This window comes from Sturnus vulgaris, chromosome 1 (genome assembly GCF_052056855.1).
Source record: "Sturnus vulgaris isolate bStuVul1 chromosome 1, bStuVul1.hap1, whole genome shotgun sequence".
NCBI lineage: Eukaryota > Metazoa > Chordata > Aves > Passeriformes > Sturnidae > Sturnus > Sturnus vulgaris.
Window position 1 is genome coordinate 47,244,801 of NC_142243.1, and position 22,672 is coordinate 47,267,472.

A 22,672-nucleotide genomic window follows, 5' to 3' on the forward strand; every position below is an offset into this window, starting at 1 on the left:
GTTGTCTGGGCCTTGCCTATAACAAGCTATAGAGGATGAACATCAGCTTTGCAAATCCTACCCTGTTTTAGTGCTTGGCTGCTCCTGTGCTGGCAAAGATTGGCTCTATTTACCTGGGATACATGAATCTGTTCTTTAAGGCAGGAGGATGCAGCTTCTCCTCCAAGGGACAGAGCTAATCTTCCATATTGATTTTAGGAAAAACAATCAAACCAAAACATAAAAACCCAAACCAAACAAAAACAAAATGAAAAAACCCAAACCAAACCAAAAAACCAACAACAACAACAAAAAAAGTGCAGTGGGTGGTGAGTGTGGCACCTCCTCCCCGCCTTTCAGCACCTTGCTGTAATAACTGAGCTTGGAGTCAGTGATCCAGATTTGCTGCCCTCCACATCCAGAGGCAATCCAATGCCTCATCCCCTGCTTTTCGCACAAGTACCCTTGCTGTAAGAACCAGTGGCTTGTGGGAGCACGAAGAACAAACCCCTTTCTGCCAAAGCCAGGCTACTGAACAGCAAATAGTTCAAAGTCTACTGAGATAGAGAAAGGAAATATGAATCTGTAGCCTACTGCTTAAGACACCCTCATAGGTGGAAGGACCCTTCAGTTCCTGTCACTGCACTGTGGGCCACTAATATTCTTCATGTGGAACAACTGCTTAATGCAAAACAGCCCTTGGCATCAGCACGTGAATTCCAAACTCTTCCCTCCCAGAAAACCTGCTAAACCAGAAGCTTTGCTGGTGATAAGGAAAGAAGAGCAAGACCCAAATTTGGCTGGTCCCTAGGGTGGCTCAATGATACCAAGCTCATAACTGGCGAGAATTTTTCTGATTTTAGCAACATGGGGGAAACAGGAGGCTTCTACTGGGAACAGTAGCAGGTAAGTATCTTCTGTTTGAAATAGGTGTGCTGGGGTCATCCTTGGGAACTCCTTGCATTGCCAACAAGAAGAAACCATGTCAAGACATACCTAAAGGCAGAAGGAGGCAGACAGCACTCAGGGGAGAAATTGCCTGGGAAGCTGGGCTGCATGAAGAATTTACCCCAGTAGTCCTCTGGGAATTAGGGAATTAAAAAAAAAAATAAATACAGAGCTGTGTTATTTACTTTTTGTCTCTCTTGCTGCCATCTGCAACAATAATGTCATCCTTTGAGGAAGGAGTCCGATGGGTAGCTGCCCACTGGCCCCCCTTACACACATCCAGCCCAGCTTGGTTGGTTCTGAAGGGCACTGTGCAGCTTGCTTCTCTCAGAGGTGCATGATGCATGCTGCAGCTGGGTGAACCATGCTCTCTGCAGGAACAAACTCTAAACTGAGTTTTGCTCTTCCTTCACACCCACTTTCACAGATTTTCCCACAGATAAAGGTAGTGGGGCTGATAGGATAATTAAATCTTTCCTTAAGCAAACTCATTAAAGAGAATCAGATCTTAGCAGAACCCTTTAAAATACAGACTGTAGTTGAGTTGGTAAGCTTGATTCTGCTGCCCTTGAGCAGACTTTGTGGGGGCACTAAGTTCCTGTAAAGGGGATCAAGATTCCACTGAGCTCTTTAAAAGAGATATTGAACTAGTTGCAATTCTGTGTTGTGACTGCTTTGTGCCATTTCAGAGCTACAGACCTGCCATAATTCAGCTTAACCTGCTGGTTAAATTGCATTTTTGGTTGTTCTGCAGTGCTGGAGTGATGCAGAACAACCAGCATGTAGTAGTGACCTGGCTTTTTACAGTGATTGTGTTGCTACAGCTGCACTTTAGGGCCTGATTCTCATTTGCTGATTTCACACTGTCTTGGTGAGAGTGAGTCCTCATTTACACTGATAAGACTGAAGTGCCTTTATAGCTCCCATCAGATCAGGCAGTGACTTTGAAGTAAATAAACCTCTGATTTTAGACAAAGGGCTGGAGTGTAATAAAAGCTGCATGTTATTCTTCACAGGCACCTTGAATAAGGCCACAGGGAGCAAAATAAAAAGACTGGAAAGCACAGCTTCTTTTTGTTTAGTTTTATGATTTACATTTTTCTAGCCCTTTAATTTTTTGGTCTCTAATTAAGTCATAAGATTGGGTGAAGTGGGTACTTGCATGTACTAGATGACCACCTGTGTCACCTAATGAACTGAGCTACTAATTATAGGTGGAGGTGACTTCAGAGGGCTACTTTAAATAAGGAATTTGAAGTAGCAAAATTTTGCTAAAATAAACACCTGAAGTATTTGTTTTCTGCACCTATTTAATGGCAGGGATAACCAGAAGAGTTGACATCACTGGGGCAAGGTAGGCAATAAATGGAATATTTCTGTTGCCTGCTGTTGCACATCCTCTGTTCACATTCCTTACTGTGGTCAATGTGCTCTTTGCCTTGTGAAATCACTGGCTTTTTGCCATAGCAAGATGACACTATAATGTACAGTGACTCTGTCTGCTCATGGTGTTTCATTGATTCTCAGCATTTTGGGGAGAAAGATGAATTACATTAATCATCTTGCCTGGTTTAGAACATAGTATCATCTTTTAAAGAACCTCTAGGTAAAATTGATTTTCTGCAGTGGCAGAATTTTGTTTTCTTTGAGGTTTCTGCCTCTTTCTGTGGTGTTTCTCTGTCACAGTGAGATGTGATTCCTGAGCTGTGCAGTTCATGGGGCAGCTTCTCAAGGCCTTGAGGATATTTTAACAAGCACACGATGTAGGTAGTTGTTCATTTAAGTAACATGGATTTCTTCACTGCGGTACATTTTCTATATGAGACTGGGTAGCAGTCATGACAACACCATTTACTTGGGCTCCTGGATTATTCAATGACTGTTTTCTACTGTGTTCCTTCAAGAGAAGAAAGATGTATTGAATCACAAGGACCTCTCCTGAAGCAAAAGAGCAGACTGCTGGCCCCACATTTTACTTTCTGAATTGCAAGATCCTCTAGCCTTGGGTTTGGTCTGCTTGCAATAACTTTTGTCTTTTTCTTTTTTTTCCCCCCAGAATAAGGAAGTGACGTGCAAAAGGGAGAAGTGTCCAGTGCTCTCCAAGGACTGTGCTCTTGTCATTAAGCAGAGAGGAGCTTGCTGTGAGCGTTGCAAAGGTGCCATTCCCTTCCTGTTGTTTTCTCACTTTTTAAAATGTTATCAGTGCACATTGAGGTTGCCAAAGACAGAATAAAATTCATAGCTTCTCAGGTAGGACTTGGCTGTCATCAGAGGCTAGAAAAGGGTAGTAACCATAATTTAAATATATATGTTTATAAAGCTGAGGGAAATACATAAATTCACATATTTGTCCTGCAATTATTAGTTCTTGCACAGCAACAATCCTTGAGAAATACATCTTTATTCTTCATCACTAGGTTGTCAGTTTTTTTAGAATTATCCCCTTTCTAATCTTATCAGAAATACTTTCAGTCAACATCAATCTGTTAGTAGTTGCCTGTCAGTAAGAATCTCTTTAAATTTTTATGTGGTTGGACAGAATAAGAATAATACTTCTGAGTAATAAAGAGCAGGGTCATTATCCATTCCTATGGATATTTCCTATTTTTCCTCATATTGGAAACAAACCAAGCAAATTTTATTAATTTTATTAAATATTTCCTTATTCAAACAATAATATTGTGGACATTTTAATGAAAAGCAAATAAACAACAATCTGAATATTATACATTTATTTATTGACCAATATTATATATTCCAAGCTGTTTAAAATGAGATAATGATTAAATAATTGTAAAAAAGTGTTAGCATGCATGGCATGTATCTGCTATGTTTAATGACATGAAAAATATGCACGTGGATGAAGTTGAAAAGTAGTCTTTTCTTTTTTTGTATTGATGTAAGTAACGTGCCCTAAAGCACTAATTTTGCTGAGGGACTTCTTCCACAATCAACGAGGTGGAGAATGTCAAATTCAGGCAGCTTTATTTTATTTTCCTCTGTCATTTTTAATTCTCCACTGGTGATTGTGAAGTATTGAGAGGGAGATAGGGTAGGATAAATTGTTGGGAAATAAAGCATTTCTTGCCTTCCCAGAGGAAATGCAAATGCAGGAAAACAGATAATGCTGGAATTCAGATGGAAGAGAAAATATTGAATGTATATTTTTCCTGGAAGGTTGCAGAGGTGTGTTAGATGCTGTACTTATATTTTCTTCTGTGCTGCAGCTTTGGAATAGGTTTGGCAAGCCCCAATTCTAGGATTTGTCTAGAAACATGGCACTTAAAAGAGAAGGAAATTAACTGGAAAACAATTAAACCATTACTGAAACAATAATAATTTGAAATAACAGATTTTACATAAATTACATGTAATTGATTTCTTTTGTCAAATTGTGTTTAGTATCAGCTTTGTAGGAAAAGGTTGCTAAGTGTCGGTTGGATTAGGATGGAGTTTGATTTTTCAATTTCATAATGGGATGGGAATTTGCTCAATGGTCTAAAAATTATATATATACAAATATGCATATATACATGCATGCGTGCAAAATGAAAAGAGTAAATGTTTAAAAGCTGAAAAAACAATATTTTAATTCAGACTCCTTTAAAGATTTTTTGTCTGGTGTTTCTCTTTATCCTGAATTGGGGTGGGTACTGACAGAACATTATTGATAGTCTTGTGCCTGGCATCTGCAGATTGATATGCTTGACATCTCTAATGGGATAATTCATAGAAACTATTCAAAAACAGAATTAGCAGGATAGAAGAGGGATGAGTTAGCCTGGGTCCTTTGAATGTATCAATGGACAGAGAGATGCCACTAATAGGCATCCAACAAGATCCCTCATAAGGAATCTGCTGAAGAAACTAAGCAGCCCTGGGTTTTTAGAGATGCTCTTCTCATCAGCAAATAAGTAACTAATGTATGGTTGTCTTCATAGTGAAAAAAGGTTGCCAACATATCCTTGCAAAGATCTCTATTTGTCAAAGTGCTCAGAAATGATATAGAAAAGGGATGAGGAGGGTCAGGAAGTTTGCTGCTGGTGACCTGATCTCTGTAGCATAGTAAAGCAAGAGGACAGCCTGTGAGGAGCTGCAGAAGGTTGAACAGGCACTGAACAACTGATGACAAAGCAGCAAAGGAAGTTAATGTGGATGGGAATAAATGGATGCATATAAGGCAAAACAGTCCTAACTTTACAAATACAATACTGGGCTCTGAGTTGACAATAACTGAATGGCAACTATTTCTGAGTGTTATAAAAGATACTTCTGTGGCCCAATCAACTCAACATTCAGCTATTCTCCCAAGAGAAAATTGAACTCTGTTAGGAAAGGAGCAAGATACAAACCAAAATGCCCTGTTTTCCCTCTGAGTCAGACAGACTGCTTATTCCTGCTCTTCTGGGGGCTAAACTAGAACTATGGACCTTGGTCTGTATTTTTCACACTTCCTAAGGCGTCTCTTAGTAGCTGCTATCAGACAGAAGCTAATTGACTAGAAGGGTTCTTGGTCTGATCTAAGATGGCAACTTCCATGTGCTAAAAATGCAAGAAGAACATTAAATATCGTAATTCAAACAAAAAAAAAAGCTCTCAAAGACTGAATTTTCAAAGTAAATGTGAAATTTCTGAATAAGTCTTTTTGCACTTTGTGAAAGGCAAAGCAAAATATGCACTCATTTAACTCCCACAGTCTTGACACCACACTCTGTCACCAGGTTGTTCTGGTTCCAGGGGAAGAGGCTGATGGAACCACCTCTACCCCAGCGGAGGCTGCTTGCTCTCTCACCACTCTAAACACTGCTCTGTTTTGTGTGAGACTGAAAATGAGTGTCCCATGGGGAGTAACTGGGGAATCAAGGCTGCAAATACCAGCCTGGCAACATAGCATTTCAGCTACTCCCTTTTTCAGCTCCCCAGCACTCCCCCCACGAAGCTCAGCTGCTGGTAGGACTTGGCCCTACAGCACTTATTCTCAGTTACTATTTTGTCAAGCTGCCAGAGTGCCCATGGGGAATGCAAGCAGGAAAAGGGAAACAGGGTTTTTTGGCTCTTTTTTTTTTATTTAAAGTTGCATTTCATCTAAACATGAACAAAATATTACCAAGGAAAAACATCAGAACCTGATGGCTTTTTTTCTTGGCTTTGTTCCTAAAGCCTGGGAGAGCTTAATCAGGCCTTATAGGCTCTTGCCAGATCTTTTTGATAGTTTCACATTTTCCTACCTTATGAAGAAATGAATGAATGACTGAGTGAATGAATGAATGAATGAATGAATGGCTATTGTCACCTGAGTGCAACATCAGGAAGATAACATTAAGGCCAAAGGGCATGTTCCAGAGTGGACTCGTGTAGGAAGGAGATCACTGCTCATGAGTCATTTGTGACACTTCTGCCAGTGCATTTTATTCTATCAGGAGGAGCACGAGGACATTCCTCGTGGGGTTGGACTAAAGGTCCCTTGCAACCCAAACTATTCTATGATTGTATCTGCAGAAATGCACGCACCTGAATTCTATTATTCAGAGCTTTTCATACAGGAGAAACTGAATTGTTGGTAGAGAACTTTTCCTGCAAATGGTGGTGTGCTGAGCATAAGTCCCTTGCTTCCATTTGGGTATTTGTACACTACATAGATAATTTCTAGCACTTCTGTTTTTCATGTTTTGTAATGAATAGAAAAAGTACAGAGCAGTCACTAGTACAGCTTTCGCAATCAAAATTGACTGTGGTGGAAAGTAGCGAATGAAAAGATTTGGCTTTGCTTTGTCACAGAATCACAGAATATCCTGAGTTGGAAGGATCCCACAAGGATCATCAAATTCTGACTCCAGGCCCTGTGCAGGGTAAAAATGTGCCTGAGAACATTGTCCAAATGCTTCTTCAACTCTGTCAGGCTTGGTGCTGTGACCACTTCCCTTGGGAACTGTTCCAGTTCCCAACCACCCTCTGAGTGAAGAACCTTTCCTTACTATCCAACTTGAACCTCTCCTGACACAGCCTCATTCCCTCAGGTCGTGTCACTGGTCACCATAGAGAAGAGACCTGTGCCTGCCCTACCTGTCCCTCTGCTTCCCCTCGTGAGGAAATTGTAGATTGCAATGAGGTCTAAGATTTAAATTAAGATTTAAGATTTAAATCCTCGACACTAGCGATGTGTTTTAACACTGTTCTTGACTTTATGCCCATTTAGGACCTTAATTGTAAAGTTGGTGGGGCAAAGCTCACTTTTGCTGTGTGTTTGTGAAAAGTCTGGAACAGAGAAATGTGGGCCCATAATTATGGCTCTTTGCTGCATGGAGAATGCAGGTGACTCAGTCTAATAGGAAAAGTTTTCAGTAAGATTATTCTTTTGACAGATATTTACTGTAGTTTATAAAATATACCACATGCCTCTGGCATGCTATTCATTCTGAAAATACTGAAAAATTAAGCCCTCTTATTACTTTTGCATGGGATAAATAGGCCACTTTTCATCTCTCATTTTAATTAATATATTTAATGAAAACTTATGAGGTCACTGAGATTACAGAAATAGATTTGGCAACATTATCTTATTTAGTTGGATGGAAACCTGTCACTTAGATATAGAGTTCTCTACACATCGAATAGTAAGTTATTTGCACTCTGAAGAAGTGGTATTACTGGGTCAGGACTGCATAAAGTTTGCATTTCTAAAATTGTGTGCCATATTCTACTCTCTTAAGAATCTTAATCTTCTATGGCTGGGTAAAGACAAAGTTGATGGGAATTCTTTTACAACAAAGAAAATATGTTAAGAATTTTCTTTCTCTTCCCATATGCAATTTTGCATTTCTGTCCTTATCAACTTTTGAGAATTACAGTTTTTCTTCATTGTTGTTGTAGTTTTCTGGGTTTTTTTGTTTTCTTTTTAATAATTAATCATTGATCTTGGAAAGTCTTGTACTATACTCCATTGATATGGAATCTATCAGAGAATGGAATCCCAGCCCAGGCAACAACAGTGCTAGGTCTACTAAATATTGAATATCCAAAGATGTCATAGTTAATTGTACATTTCTTGGAAAAGATATCAAATACTATGGTTGAGGATTGCAGCCAATTTCAACTATTAGGCTGGCTTGCAAAGGAAGTTAGAGGGAGATTGTGAGATTACCAGTATTCTGGCTGCTCCACTGACACCCTGCAGGATCCATATGTACCTCTACTTTGTTTGCCTCTGGACACCCCAAGTATGAGGTACCCAGCACCATTTTGGTGTCCTGCTGCAAGACTGACTGGGGGGAGCCTTTTTGTGGGGCACTATAACTTGCAGTCCATCCTTGCATGCTCTAAGGCAAGCTTTCAGAGGCAAGGGATAATACATGGATGGAGGGGGATGGGATGTGAAGATAATATGTATGTTTTCCTAAAGAAATTTCTTTCACCTTCACCTGAATAATCTAGACCTGGCTTCTGTCAGGGACTGGCTATGAGAGATGGTTTGAGGACATAAGCAAGTCTTAACTTTTCTTTTGGCCCTTCTCACTGCTTCTGAGTCTCTTGGTAGAGTGTTCCAGCTCTAAACCAGAAGGCCTAATTCATGAGGAAGTACAGATTCATCTCTGTGTTCATTTAGATGTTAGCTTTGTAGATGAAGCAAAGGCAGAGATGTGGAAGCAGTGGCAAATAGCCACCATGAACAGTACCATTCTGTATCATCACAGTGCCACCTTTGATTACTTCTGGTTATGCCTAAGAAAAGGTCTCTATCTCTCCATCCTTTCTTTGAGTTGACTCTTCTTACAAAGAAGAGTATCTTAACAAATACATTTGACATCTCTTGAATGTCTGCTGTATACTGCTGTGTTCAGTAGCACCTCAAATTTCAGATAATCTTATTACCTTGATGAATATAATTTTCCATTTATGTAAGAAACTTTAAATTAACAGTCTTGTTGTGTTGTCATAAGCAGTTTTTCAGTCAAACATCAGTTACCCACATTTTCACACTGATGATTTTACATGTAATGTTTCTCTGGAACAAAATGACAAATATCTTAGGGCATGTAGTACTGGAATAAGAATTTTTTTACTATTTAGTTTTGAAGGTGTAAGCTGTACAGGTCATGGATGATTTTGCTGGTGTGAGACAGTTGAGTACAAGAGCAAATAATTTTGTCACTGAACAACATCATTAATGACAGCCTTCATAAGCATGAGAGGTGAAAGTTTTCCAGCTGCCAGACTTGGCAAGCATATTATCAGCTCAAGATTCAATGGCAGGTCTAAGTGTGTGCCATTTTGAATTGCAAGGTTCTTAGGTATCCTGCAGGGCAAATCTTCTTCCCTATACGTGGGACACAAGACATTTGGGATGGTAAAATTCAGTTCCAGTGCTGTGCAAGGGGCAAAACAGCACTGGGAGGAGTTGGTGCCTTTGTTTTTGCTGTTATTTGCTCAGTGAATATGGGTGCTTCCCATCCTACATTTGTGAACTGTACATTCCTAGCACAGCTCATCCCCATGGCCTCTTCACTCTGCTGTGTTGGGCAGTCTTTATATGGCCCCTGTGCATCCCCTGGGTAATGTAAGTGCCATGGCTCGGCCACAAATAGGTTTGCTTGTACTTCCTTAGAGAGGAAAGAGTTGGATTTCCACTGTTTAGAACTAGACTTAATAAGCATGGGAGGTTTTGTATACATTTTCATGCTTCTGTGTTGACAAATGAAGACCAAAATTACCCAACAGGAAGTTTTCTGGTAGCTGTCAATGGCTCTAGCATCACTACAATATGTGAAAATATATTTCATAATAGGTATTTATGTGATTCACAATTCTTTTATTTTGGCTAACTGATCTCATGCCAGGGAAATACTGCAGAATGTACAAGTTATTGGTGGGATTTTTTTGTTTTGGGTTTTGGGGTTGGCTGTTTTTTTTTTTTTTTTTTTGGCTGGAACTGGTATTTAGTGTTAGCATGCCTGGATACCTCCCCGAGGATTAATTTATAATTTATCAAACACTAAATAAAACATGTCTTCTGAGTATTTTCTTTTCCCTAATGTTTATTTTCCATGCCAATAGAGAGGTTATGTTTTTTAAACAGAAAGTGGAGGGAAAGCAAAAAAGAAAGACATAATAGGAGAAGAAAGATGCTGAAGAAATTAGAGATGAGGAGCCAGTCTATTGTGCACCAATCTATCACTTTCTCTTGGGAGAATAAGGAAATGACTTGTCTATAAAATTCTCATTAGACTAAAATAAGCACAACTTTCTTCTGGAATCTAATTAGGCAATGTCAAATTGAGTAATAAAGGGTTGTTTTTTAATGAACTCCTGAGGACACTGGCTGAACTTTAGCACTACTAAACTCTCTTACAGTCAATTTCCTTATCTTCATGGTACTGTTATATGGGTGGGTATCTGGGGAAGAAGAAAAAAAAGGTCATTTATCACAGTTGTACAATTTGGAAAGACAAATGGCTTCCTGATCATCAGCTTGTCCACATGCCAATAGAAAAATCTGTTATAATTTGCCTTTTGTTATTCTAGTACAGTTCTTGGTGAGGATGCTTGTTTTAGAATGAAATTGTTCTTTCAAATTAAATTGGCCAAGGGTTGGTTTATTATGTTTGAAACAAAGGTGCCCTAGTATGGCATGCACATCATTGAAACAAAGTAGCTAAATAATTATATTAGAAGTTATTTAACTTTTTAGCAGCTTTTTTTTTTTTATTTGTGCCAGAAGAACTGAACCTGGAGGATCATTTTGCCTTTAAGAGGTGACTAGAAGGTAATTAGCATTAGTTTCCACTGCATATGTGACAATTGACCAACTCCAAAGTATTTAGTGGTTTGGTAAGATTCAGATAAGCAACTTTAGGCTTGCATGTTTATCCAGGACTTATCTGAACTATTTGAAGGAGGTAATGGCAACAAAACCTACAACTAACTAAAAGTTAATATTTTACATTAATAAAACATCAGCTATTTTTAAAGAAAGGAGCAGGAAAGACTGAAAAATTAGGACACACTCCTTGACTGATATAAATCACTTTAGCATTTTTAAAATTTATGTAGACCACTAATATTTAACTTCTTTCCATATGTGGAATCCTAAAGGTTTTCCTTACAGGTATATGAGTCAGGGTCAAATTTACTTATGAATATCAAATCTTTCACATACTCCTTAGAGCATTCTTGGGCGTTTTGGATTCCCATATTGAAAACTTCCTCTGTAACTCTTTTAAAGCTTTCTTTTAAGTAGGTATTCAGGCAGAAGTAAGTAGATAGCATTTAAGTGATAGTCCTATCCTCTGATCTTTCTTGATTTATTATTTTCTCCTGCTCTTCCTTTGAATGATGGATGGAGAAAGTAAGTTAATGTACTAATATTTCCAAAGGGCTTTTTGGGGAAAAAAAAAAGCTTTAAAAGGTTTTCAGGAACTTAAGTATTTTCTGTCATACTCTGTTGTGGAAATTGGCATCAAGGACTTTCTTGAGCCTTTGAACAAAAAATATTCAGTGACTACTACTTTCCAGGCCAAATAAAGGTGGACCTTTAACCATGGATGAGCCAGAACAGCTTGACTGAGTTAGCACATAGAATGGAGCAGGTTTCACTCAGATAAATTTAGCTGAGACTCAGAAATTCCCATGCTGTGAGAAGGGGGACTAGGAAAGTCTGGCTATATGTTTGCAGGTGTCAGCTGAGAGACTTGAACATTGAATGTGAGGTTCAGAAAAACTAGCTGGTATGTGGGCTTTGTTTCTTTTTCCTTTTTAAGAGTGAGTAGTGGGTGTAGCTCTGGGGCGTCCAAAGGGCAGAGTGGCACACCTGTGGTCAGAGACAGATTAAAGCATCACCCAGAGATTGCAAAACACTCCTTTCTTACCCTTTTCAGTTTTGCCTGACATTCTCATCTCCTCCCAAGGCTGCTTGTTATACTGGCTAACTCTCCCCTTCCTTCATGCTGCTCCTTCTGCTGAGCATCTGCTGAAATCCAGCTCCCAACACACCTCACACTGGTGTTGGATGGGTGCTGCTCTGACTCCTTCATTCAACCCTCTGGCTCATGCCAAAGCTTGAGAGCAGTCTTAGTAGCTCCAGTGCTTCTGCACTCTTTTCCATTCTGGTTCCCATTTTTAAACTTCCCTTCAGGTGCTTGAAGACTCTTCTTACCATGATTGCTTCTGGTGTGCCATCCCCTTGCTGCTTTCCACAGGGACAATGGCTGGTGCTGCAAGGCAGAGGATTTTGTAGCATAGCTTGGATATGTACTTCAAGCAAGAGCAGTGCTGACTGCATGAGTGCACTACCTTCATGCTTTTGTTGACCAGACTAACCCTTGAGCTGAAAATTTCACTTTAGTATGCACATCTGTACACGCAGATTAGCCCAGGATCATTAGCTTTCTTATGGAGGAAACATTTTACATTAAAGAACATAATTGCAAATATGTAAGGTATTTTGCAATTGCTATTTTCCAACCTAGCCCTTGATTCTTGATTTTGGTGAAATACACACAGAGGCATTTAACAACACAGCTCATTCCATGTTGAGTGTCCTGTACGCTTGTAAACTGTTTCTCAGAATGGGACCAGTATGACCTGGGCTTCAGCAACTTGGGTATGTTAAACACATTGAATAGACTGCATTTATCAGGGTTTTTGGTGAGCAGTAAGTGAGACTGTGCTGCAAGATTAACTCAGTGTTTTTCAGAATGGAACTTCAAAACGCATAAGAGGAGTATAGGGCTTCACACTCCTCTCTTAATGTGTTATCCTGCATATATGACAGGTCAGAGAACTGTATTTAATGTGCTGAGAATATTAACATTTCTTTATTATTCAAAATAATTTCGTAGTCTTTGCTACTTAAAAATATGAGACTCAAATGTATACTTTGTGCCTTTCCATGTTTGTCAAAGATGAAATTATGAGAGCAAACTTGCAGACTATTGATAATTTCTTTTCAAGATATACCAGTTTCAGCTTAGCAACTCTCCCATGTTGCTCTGTATTTAGCCTGGAAAAATAATTTCTGACTACTGCAAATCCTGAAGTACAAGTCTTCTGTTATTTAAGAACTTAAATGGGGGCAGTTAACACAATTGGAAATGATCTTTATATACCATGATTCCTTAAAATTTTGTGTTGAATTCAAAATAATTTTAAGGAGATTTTAAGTTCCTGAGTACCTCAGAGCTGTGACTCGAGTTTTCTTTTACACTGGGCTCAAAGATTTACTGGTGTAGGGCTGATAAATTGCCTTTATTTTCAGAAGGACATAAAACTTATTCCAAAGCAGGACAGTGCACCCTACACAGCAGATAAAGACTTAGAGTAGTTGCTGAGGTAGCTTGTGGTAACAGAATGGTGCTCTGGGCATTGTTTGACTGACTGTAGTTTTGTGATTCTGTAGCTCTATGCACACATCTGTGTTTCAAAGTCTTTGGCAAGACTCCTGTTTGTTTCATGGGCTCTTTGATCGAGCTAATTTTGAATAAAATATACTAGGAAAAAACCCTAAAAGGAATACATGGAAAATGGGCATTTTTCCCACAGAAAATGGGGTATGTGTTATTTCCAAAACTTTTCTCAGAACCACTCTAGGTCTCCAAATAATTATTTTTTAGTTGAAACAATTTTGCATTAGTAAATTAACTATTTTTAAACAAATATTATATTTCTACTTTATAAGTATTTTCTGGTTTTGCTTCTCTGGTGAGTTATTTTATTATTTTCTTTGTGTTCTTATTTGGTTTTGGTTTTTTTGCAAAATACCAGAAAATGGCAAAAGAGAAAACCAAAAAGGAAGGGAAACTAGTAGGAACATGTAATCAAAAATGTGAAAATTAATGTTTGTTTTGGTGTTTGATTTTTTCCAAATGGCTCCATTAAAATTCATTTTGCACAAAACAAATGTGGGTTGATCCAGTGCATGGGCAAACAAACCTGTTTTCTGTTAGCAAAGTTGTCATATAGCATACAAAGATCAATAAAGCCAAACTCTATGAGAGTCCAAAATATCTCCCTATGGAGATTCACCACACACACATGAGAACTTGATGGCTTTTAGTTCATGTGGATGGTGATCCCTCCTGTCATGAATATGAAAAGGCATAAAGGAGAGGTAGCTCTGCCAGTGTCAGCTCATCCATGCTGAGCTGTGCTTGCTGAAGAGCTCTCCCAAGGGCTTTGGTTAATGGATGAAGCATGGGCAAGCTAACTGATGAATGCTGCCAGCTCTTCTTTAACCTTATTTCCTCCCTCTCCCCATTCCAGTGCTTGAGTAACTGAGTACTTCCTGAATGGACTGCAGAGTAAGCACTGACATCCATTTTTAAGTGAATTGTCACTGATTTTGGTTTGTCTTGACCAGTCAGAGTTAGTAAGGAGTTTGGCCAGTTGGGCATCAGCAGTAGGTGTCTGGGGCAGTGCTGCCTGTCCTCCCAGGACACAATCCTTCTTTTTAGTCCCAGCTCTCAGCTCTACCTCTTCTGTTAACCTAGGGGTGAGGGTGGGTTGCATTTAGGATGCTGCCCTGTGATCCTCAGTAGCAGCCTCCCTCAAGATTTTGTTCAGCTGAACTGATGGGCTTCTCTCTCATCCTCTAGATTGCAGTTTTGGAGGAAATATGTACAACAGCTCCATGAAATGGCACCTCCCCAGCAATCCCTGTGTTACATACCAGTGCCAGGTAAGGATGTCATAAAAATTGTGCTAATTGAGTTGTAAGCTTTTCCCAGGAAATCCTGAGCCTTCATTTATCCAATCCAAATAACCTGACGTATTTTATGCCCAAGGCACAATATGGACTTTGCATTTAAAGTAATTTAAATCCACTCAGATGCAGCCAGCTATAACCAAATATTCAGAAGTATAGGTTTTAAATGACTTGAGTACCCCAATACCGAAACTTCACTGAAGAAGAGGTGCACAGCCATGCCATTTCCTGCTATCTTGACCTTGAAGTAAGTCCTCTTTTCTTTGGCATTCTAAGCCTTTTGTGAGATACAAATTATTTTAGGAATGGGACACTTCTGTGTCCATGGGTTTTACCTTTCTTTAAGAAAAACACACAACTAAATAATTTTTCCTGGGCTCCTGCACTGTTAACACAGCGGTATTTTTGGTAGCTTGGCTATCTGCAACCATAACATTTTCAAGATTGTCATTTGTCAGGCTCAAACCAAGTAATTATGTAGGTGATTTAATCTTACGTCTGTAAATATGTCTGCCATTTTTGCTGACTATTTGATTTGGTTTTAAGAGTAACACTTAGGCAGCTACAAAGAATGGCAGTTAGAAAGAGTAGATTAGAGAGTATGAAAAGCTTCTACTAAGGGGAGAGGAGGTTTTTTTTTCTGTAATACTTCCGCTCTGTGAAACCAACAAATTTTTGAAAATAAGTACACTGAGATGACGGAAGCTGGACCAGTATTCTGTATCCTTTCACTTAATGAAAAGAAACTCACTACATGAATTTACATGTGTTGCATGAAATGGTCAGTTCCTTATTGCCTGTTTCAGTTTCTTAATGCAAAACTAGGTGATCCTGTTTACCCTACATTAATTTAAAAAAAAATTTTGCCTTGCCTCAAACAGCTGTAAGTAGAAAAAAAAGATAGCAGCCTTTATGCATAGACCCTCACACCCAGTTTGTTCAGGACTCTTGACTTCTTGAATAAGTACAGGAAATGTTAATTTTCTAATACTTATCAGGCACAATATCAAAGATAAGTGTCTCCCCTCTATAGAACACGATGCTTTTATCTGCTTTCTAAGTCTATTTTCCTCCAGTAGTAGAGGAAGGAGAATGCCTTTTGTCTGGCCTCTTTTCACCAGAGCGCATGGCAGATTACTGAGGTTAAGGATTCCTGATAAAGCAGGTTCCTTTCCCTAAGAGGATGCTTGTTTTTTTTTTTACCTGATGCATTTTAAGGCAAATCCTGTGTCTGGAGTCAGGAGGACTGAAGTGGGTATTTTAACTGTGGATTAACCTGAATCCTGGTATCAGGCAGAAATACAGAAAGAAAAATTTTGAAACCCAGTGCTTTGCAGCATGTGCTGGGCTTTAATTCTACTGACAGTAATTGTGAATGTTTACTTGTTAAAACAACACTAACAATGAATGTGTCTAATCTGCTTCTTTTCCAGGAAGGAGTGATAGTAGAATCAGAAATACAGTGTGTTGTTCATTGCAAAAACCCTTCCAAACCCAGGGGAATGTGTTGTCCTGTGTGTCCAGGTGAGATTTCATGGTCAAGATGCTGTTCTACATGTGCAACTCTATTTCTAATGATGCCCATCATCACTTGCCAGGCTGCCTCTAACTTCTTTGTTATACTTGACAAGTTACTAAAAATGTGGGCTGGTGACTCACAATGGACAAAATAACAGAAGGTGTTTTAGTAGAGGGCATGCAGACTGGGGGATGCATAGGCAATATCCTGTGCTAATGTTCATAGGTGTGTTAATGTCATTTTTTTGAGGGTCTATAAGGTGGGTTTACATGATTGATGACCATGATTTTGTTAGTAGGGGAAGGATAAGAGTAATTGTAAAAAAGGAGATCAACTTTTTGAAGAGGAGTGAGAATGGGTTGCCTTTGTGAAGCACAGTGGCAAATTACCATGATTTTTTTTGTTAATTTGATTTTATAAGAGATTTTGAAGGTAAGCACTGCTTTCCAGTTATGATATAATGGATTTATTATATTGTGGTTTGTTATAATACCTGCTAATACCTAATATAAACTCAGGGACTAAGAATGAATTATTAAAAAGCAAACAGCCTAAAAAATTGTTTTTAAGGCACTTCTAAAAGGAGACTTAGCCTACTTTCAACTTCGTTTTTGCAAATTTATCTGCTGTAGATGGATGTTTTCTTTCCCCCCCCACCCCTACACTCTCTTTGCCCCCAAAATACATTTGTGGTTTCTCAAGGATTTGTTTGGGATTTTGAAGTGATTTGTTTTCTTCTGAAGTGATTGTCTCTCTACAACTACCTGAAAGGAGCTTGTTGCAAAGTGGGGATTGGTTTCTTCTCTCAGGCAACCAGTCACAGGACATGAGGACACGAGCGTGTATTCAAGCAGAGCCACGGGAGCTTCAAGCTCCCCTGATGACATCAGGAGGAATTCAGAATGGAAAGGGTTGTTAATCTTGTAATGGGCTGCCCAGGGTGTTGGAGTCACTACCCCTGAAGGTGTTCAGGAAATAACTGGATGTGGCACTTAGTGCCATGGTCTACTTGACTAGATATTAATCAGTCAGAGGTTAGACTTGATATCTTGGAAGTCTTTTCCAACTGAAACAATTCCATGATTCTGTATTGGAGAGTATGGTATGATTTACTGTTCATATTGTTGTACATTGGGGCATTCTATCTTGAACTAAACTTATTCAAATGCTGATTTCCAGGTTGTGTATTTGAAGGGAGACTCTACAATGAAGGAGAAGAATTCAGGCCTGAAGGAAATAAATGTACCAAGTGCTCTTGTATTGTAAGTATTTGCCTTTTGGCATTGTATCTCCCTGTATGAACTTCAAAAGGCACATTATTGCCATAACAAAGCAAAAAATATAAGGAATCCAACACTATTATGCTTTCTTCTCTTGGAATTCAGGTCTCTGTTGAAGAATTTATGGCATTAATGCATTGTATCACTCACAGTTTGAGTTTATAGTCTTTCCTGTGACTTTACTCTGTATGCAGATGGAGCAGGTTATTTGGGAGGGGGCTGATGTGTTAAATTAGTGGTGCCTTTTTTGTGATAGGATCATGCAGGAGGAGACAGAAATCTTTTTGGCCTTCATCTGTTGATCAGCATTTATTAGATACTTCCTTAAGCCAAACTTTTCCAAGGATTCCTTTCAGCTATATGCAACAAGGGCCTTTGCTCTGAATTAATGAGAGTAAGAAAGAGGATTGCCTCCTGAGGCTATCCCAGGTGGATTTTTGGCTTGATGCTTGATGGTCATATCCTGGATTTTATTCTTGACTAGCAACAATATAGAGAGGAAGTAATAATTGCATCCTTTGAGTAATGAGTGTAGGCTTCTTTTTCACTTCCATTAAGTTAAAAGATAATGCTGTATGAGTTGGGGCAGATAACTTTGGCTTCCTTCCTGTAATCTGTGAGATAAGTAAAACACAAAGTTCAAATTGATGGTTTTGTTGCAATTTGTGGGCTGGTTATCAGCAGAATATGTAAGGCTTTACATTTCAGTAGAATGCCAAGAAATTTGTCAGTACCAGATATGGTTCTCTTGCATCATTAAAATAAAATTAAAAATGGAGGGGAGAAAGACAGACCTCAAAAATTAACTTATCTTTACACTTAATGAAGCTGCTGCAGAGTACTTGAACTGTTCTGTGGGGAAAAAAACCCAGGTAATCTGCAAAATTAATTTACACTAAGTCATTACTGCTCCTGCAGAGATCAGGGTGCTCAAGTAATTAAAAAAATAAAAAAGTTTTAATCCTTTAATAATGAAAACATACCATTACACATGTGACAGTGACATATGCCCTGGCTCCTGCTCTGCTGAATGCCTTCAGTTCCAGGCTGAGAACTCCCTTTGCACTTGGTGAGTTCCCCTCTCACTTCAGCTGTAAAGCAGTATCTTTTCACTCTTGCTTCCCTTAGTTTATGTTCCTCAGGGGAAGGCAGGTCTGTATGGTTGAGAAGTCTGTGGAGACATGCTTGAGTCTTTTTGGGCTCTGCTTTGCTCTTTCATAAGTACTGTACAGCTATTGCCTATTGCCCAGTTATTGGTGTGCCAACATCTCCTTGATCAGCTTTCCTTTGTTCTCTGACTATCAAAAGTTTCAATGCTGAGAAGAGCATTTGAGGTGGGACATATCTGGGGAGAGCAGTGTAAAGAAATAAAGGATCACACCTGAAGATCTGACCTTGAGAATTACCAGTTTCAGCTGTGTTAGAGAAGCAAATGCATCAACTATTGAGAGTAAGAAGTTTAAAGCCATTTAACCATACCTTCCAAAAAAGACAGCATGATTATTTTGACATCTATATAAAATGTCCAGCTCTTGGTCTGAATCTTTCTGACAGCTAAAGTGTCATCTATGTGTAAGCCACAACAGACCTCCCTTCCCTCTCTCTGCAGAGCCTGTTTTACCCTCTTGCCAGTTTCCCCCAGAACTGGAGCTTATGCTAATTCCTATGTGATTTAAATTTGAAATAAATAGAGGGGGCATCCTCAGGGCTGTGATAGCAGTTTGCTGCCTGCTTTGCATCCATTCCCTTTTGGGAATGGTCCTCAGTGAATCTCTTATCTAAGCAGTTGGTGGATTATTTATCTTATTTGAAGATACCTATCTAGTGATGAAAAGTGATGGAAACAAGCTTGTGTGTGATGTGCTGTAATGTGTGCAGGCTTTGACAGATGGAGGGAAGTTCTCCAACCCAAGTTAGATTTCTTCTGGGATTTCAGTCTTTTGTGGAAACTTGGTATAGGAAGTAGCAAAAACTACTAAGGTATTACTAAGGTATTTTGGGGATGAATGTATAAGCTACTCTCAGTTCAGGGTGAATTCTGCATTTTATTGGGAGCAAGCTCTTCAACTGATGAGTGATTCTGGACTCCACAGGCCATCACTGTCCTGGGGTAGCTGAAACTTGGGACTACAAGATGCCATTGAACAGGAATAAAGTAAAGAGGGATGGTGGTGGTTTGTTTTCCTGGAGAGATGTAGGTTTGATTTGCACTCACTAAATGTGTTAAAATGAGTAATTACTTAAATAAAGTATTTTTATTGTTGCAAAACGATGCACCCAGAAGTAAGTACACATCTTCAGATCTGGACTGTGGGAACACATTTTGGGTCGGCACTTTGGTAGTTCAGGTTTGTGGTATTATCAGCTCCAAATGGTGCCCACTAGGTACTACTGAGCTCCGGAAGAATGTGAAATGGCTGTTATTTGTTTGTTTTTAACACATTGTTTGTGTAAATGAGGACAAAGCTGGGATCTTAGGAGCTGTAGGTCCCCATCTTGGTGGAGCAGGCTGGCCAGTTGCAGAGCTTCCTATGTGTTCCATGACCCTGAAGGACAGAGAAATTCACTCGGTCCTTACCTGCCAGGTGCTCAACTCATTATTATGGTTCCTGTTTAACACCACTTGTGGTGACTAGGTGTTGTCTACTAAAAACCACACCTAACCCACCAAACTAATTTCATGGAGGTCAGCAAAACAAGCCATTAACGAATAACTTTTGGGTTGTTACCCAGACAGGCTGTGCTCGAGGCAGCAAGGCGGAGATGAAAGGCCCTGTATTCCATTACCACTTTCCTAAGTGAGCTGCTCCTTGGGGCCACTAAGATTTCTTGCTGAAAATGAGAATGTATCACCTCTCACTCAATGCATATTGCCTGTCAGGAGTGAACGAGCTGGCTTTTAATGACTCAGTTTCTTTGGGGAGAGGCATTTGTGTAAGAAAGGTGGACGGGATAATAAGCATCTCCTCACACCCCGGCTGGAACCCAGCTGTCTCGCAATAATTCATCTGTCTGGCCTGATCCTGCTTTTCATGATAGGCCAGTGGCCTGCTCTAGAGGAACCCTGGCTGTTTTCCCTAACATAAGCACCTACTTAAATGAAGGACTGTGTTATTTCTCAGATACTACTTTTATGAGGTCAAGAGTGTGTTTCTGCTTGCACAGTAAGAGCACTTGGCTTACATGTTTCCTTTCCTACAGCCTGCATTAAAATAGTCAGACTGTGATTATCGTAAATGTTTTCATTTTCTCCTTTGATGTAGCACGTTTAGGCAAAAAAAAATAGTGGAGTGGGAAAGAGACAGAGCCAGGGAGGGAGGAGAGGAGGTTTGGCAGAAAAGTGACCTTGCGTGAGAGCGGTAACCATGGAGAAGCTTATCTTTAGGTGTTAGTATCCAAACTCCTAAGTAGCCCCTTTTGACTGCTTCGAGCGCTGTTGCCCAGACCATGGGCGCTGCGTGTTGCGGCATGTGAGGCATGCGGCCGTGCGAGGCTCTGCCGCGCTGGGAGGGCGCAGCCCTGGGGAATCGCCGCAGCCCCCGCCGGCCGAGCTCCGCACCCCTGCGGGGAGAAGGGAAGCGGGCTTGCTTGGGAATTGGAGGCTGGGCTATGACATTGCTGGGGTGGCTGAGATCTGCGAATGGGAAAGGTTGCGCTGTCTGTCTGTCCTGCAAAGAGACACGTCCTGGAAACGACCATCAGCAGGGTGGTTATGTATGTTTGGTCCCTAAACAGCACTGTTTCACAAAAACAATGCTGTCTCCTCTTAGCTGCTCTTCCAAAATTATTTGGAACAAATAAACTCCAAATATCTAGAAGCAGAGTACAGGGGTTGGAGGCTCTTGGAGAGCCGAGGCAAAAAGGAGCCTGTGCTCAATCTCCTTTGCATCATGGGGGGCTTTTAAACCACTGCCCAGAGGGCTTCAAGACGCGCCCAGCCACTGGTCTGCAGGTGCACTTGTGGGTGTCTGCGTGCAGGAAATGTCTTCTCACTTATATTCCTGAGTGCTAGGGTACAAATACTGAATAATACAAGTTTTGCACAAAGAAAAGGAAATCACGTCGGTAAAATCTGTTCCTAAATCAATGAGTAACAGACGTTTCAACTGTGGTAAGTAATGCAAAATTACATATGTAAGTGTTTTGGATGCTGAGGGTGGAATTAATCTTGTCTAGCTACAGCTATTCAGAAGTAATGTATCTGATCTGAACTATTTATCTGGGCTCATCTTCAGTTAATTCAGAGAAAGAGAGAGGTGGGGTGGATTACTCTCTGCAGATGCTTATCTTCCTCCACTAACTGGAGGGGGAGCCTACCCAGCTCCTGGTCTCAGACATGGCTGAAGACAGCCAAAACCGATCCTGCCCCTGCAGGTCCACCCAGCTGGGTGATTAAGTACCCTGATACTGCTTTAAAGGCTTTAACGGTATTGGGAGCTGCTTGAATACATTCCCACCACAAAAGACACTGGGGGAGGTAAGCCAGTTTACTGGGAAACTCAGGAGAACGAACAATTAAATGTATCCTCAGTGAAGGCTGAGGATAATTAAAATTCAAATTTCCATCCTTAGTGCAGTGCCAAATGCTGATCTTCCCAAATTTCCATGTACTTTGGCTGCTTTGATTCAACTCCAAACTGCAGCAGACACTGTCTGCCCTTACTCTGGCGCTAAGAAACAGAGACAAGGAGTTGTAGTGAGGAGTGGAAAAGCAAAGAGTTGGTCTTTTGGTAGGAGCAGTGTTCATATCTTCAAAGTTAGTGACATTAGTAAAGTGGTTGGTTTATGGGTGGAAGCAAATGGAGACCAGGGAGTGCTCAGAAATAGGATGTGGAGGTTTGGTCACTGTGTCTCTCTGGGAACACCCCATAATTTTGTCTGCAGATTTTTTGCAAAGCTAGAGAGTTTGGCTCTGCCAGTGGCCTAATAAAAAAACAGTCCTGCAGGTAGGTGAAATGTGGTTGCGGAGGTGGGTGTGGAAGAGCAAGGACTTGGTATGTGCTAAACTTCAGCAAGTAACATAATGCAGCATGGAGACATAGGCATTCTCCTGTTATTTATATTTTCTTTATCTGATTTTCTTCAGGCCTCAAAAAGTATACCTTCTTGGGGATTGTACACTACCTGTGTCGTGTCTAAAATATTAAATTCCTTTTATTTTGGAAATAATGTTTACACTGTTTTTTAAACAGTGTTTCAAAAAAGTTTGGACATTTAAAAAGAAAAGGTTAAAAACAGTGTGTTTTTTCT

General features: G+C 39.9%; 1 protein-coding gene across 4 annotated transcripts in view; it reads left to right on the top strand.

Annotated features, from left to right (window-relative positions):
- The window catches only part of BMPER (BMP binding endothelial regulator), a 313,199-nt gene that overhangs the window by 21,232 nt on the left and 269,295 nt on the right, over positions 1 to 22,672 (top strand). For 3 of the 4 annotated variants that reach the window (XM_088166083.1, XM_088166076.1, XM_088166078.1), the window contains exons 3-6: positions 2,984 to 3,083; positions 14,514 to 14,596; positions 16,057 to 16,147; positions 17,322 to 17,404. In XM_088166083.1, coding sequence (XP_088022209.1) covers positions 2,984 to 3,083; positions 14,514 to 14,596; positions 16,057 to 16,147; positions 17,322 to 17,404 — 357 coding nt within the window. Of the gene's footprint in view, positions 1 to 2,260; positions 2,282 to 2,983; positions 3,084 to 14,513; positions 14,597 to 16,056; positions 16,148 to 17,321; positions 17,405 to 22,672 lie in introns of those variants that run through there. The other variant, XM_088166093.1, reaches the window with a different exon arrangement.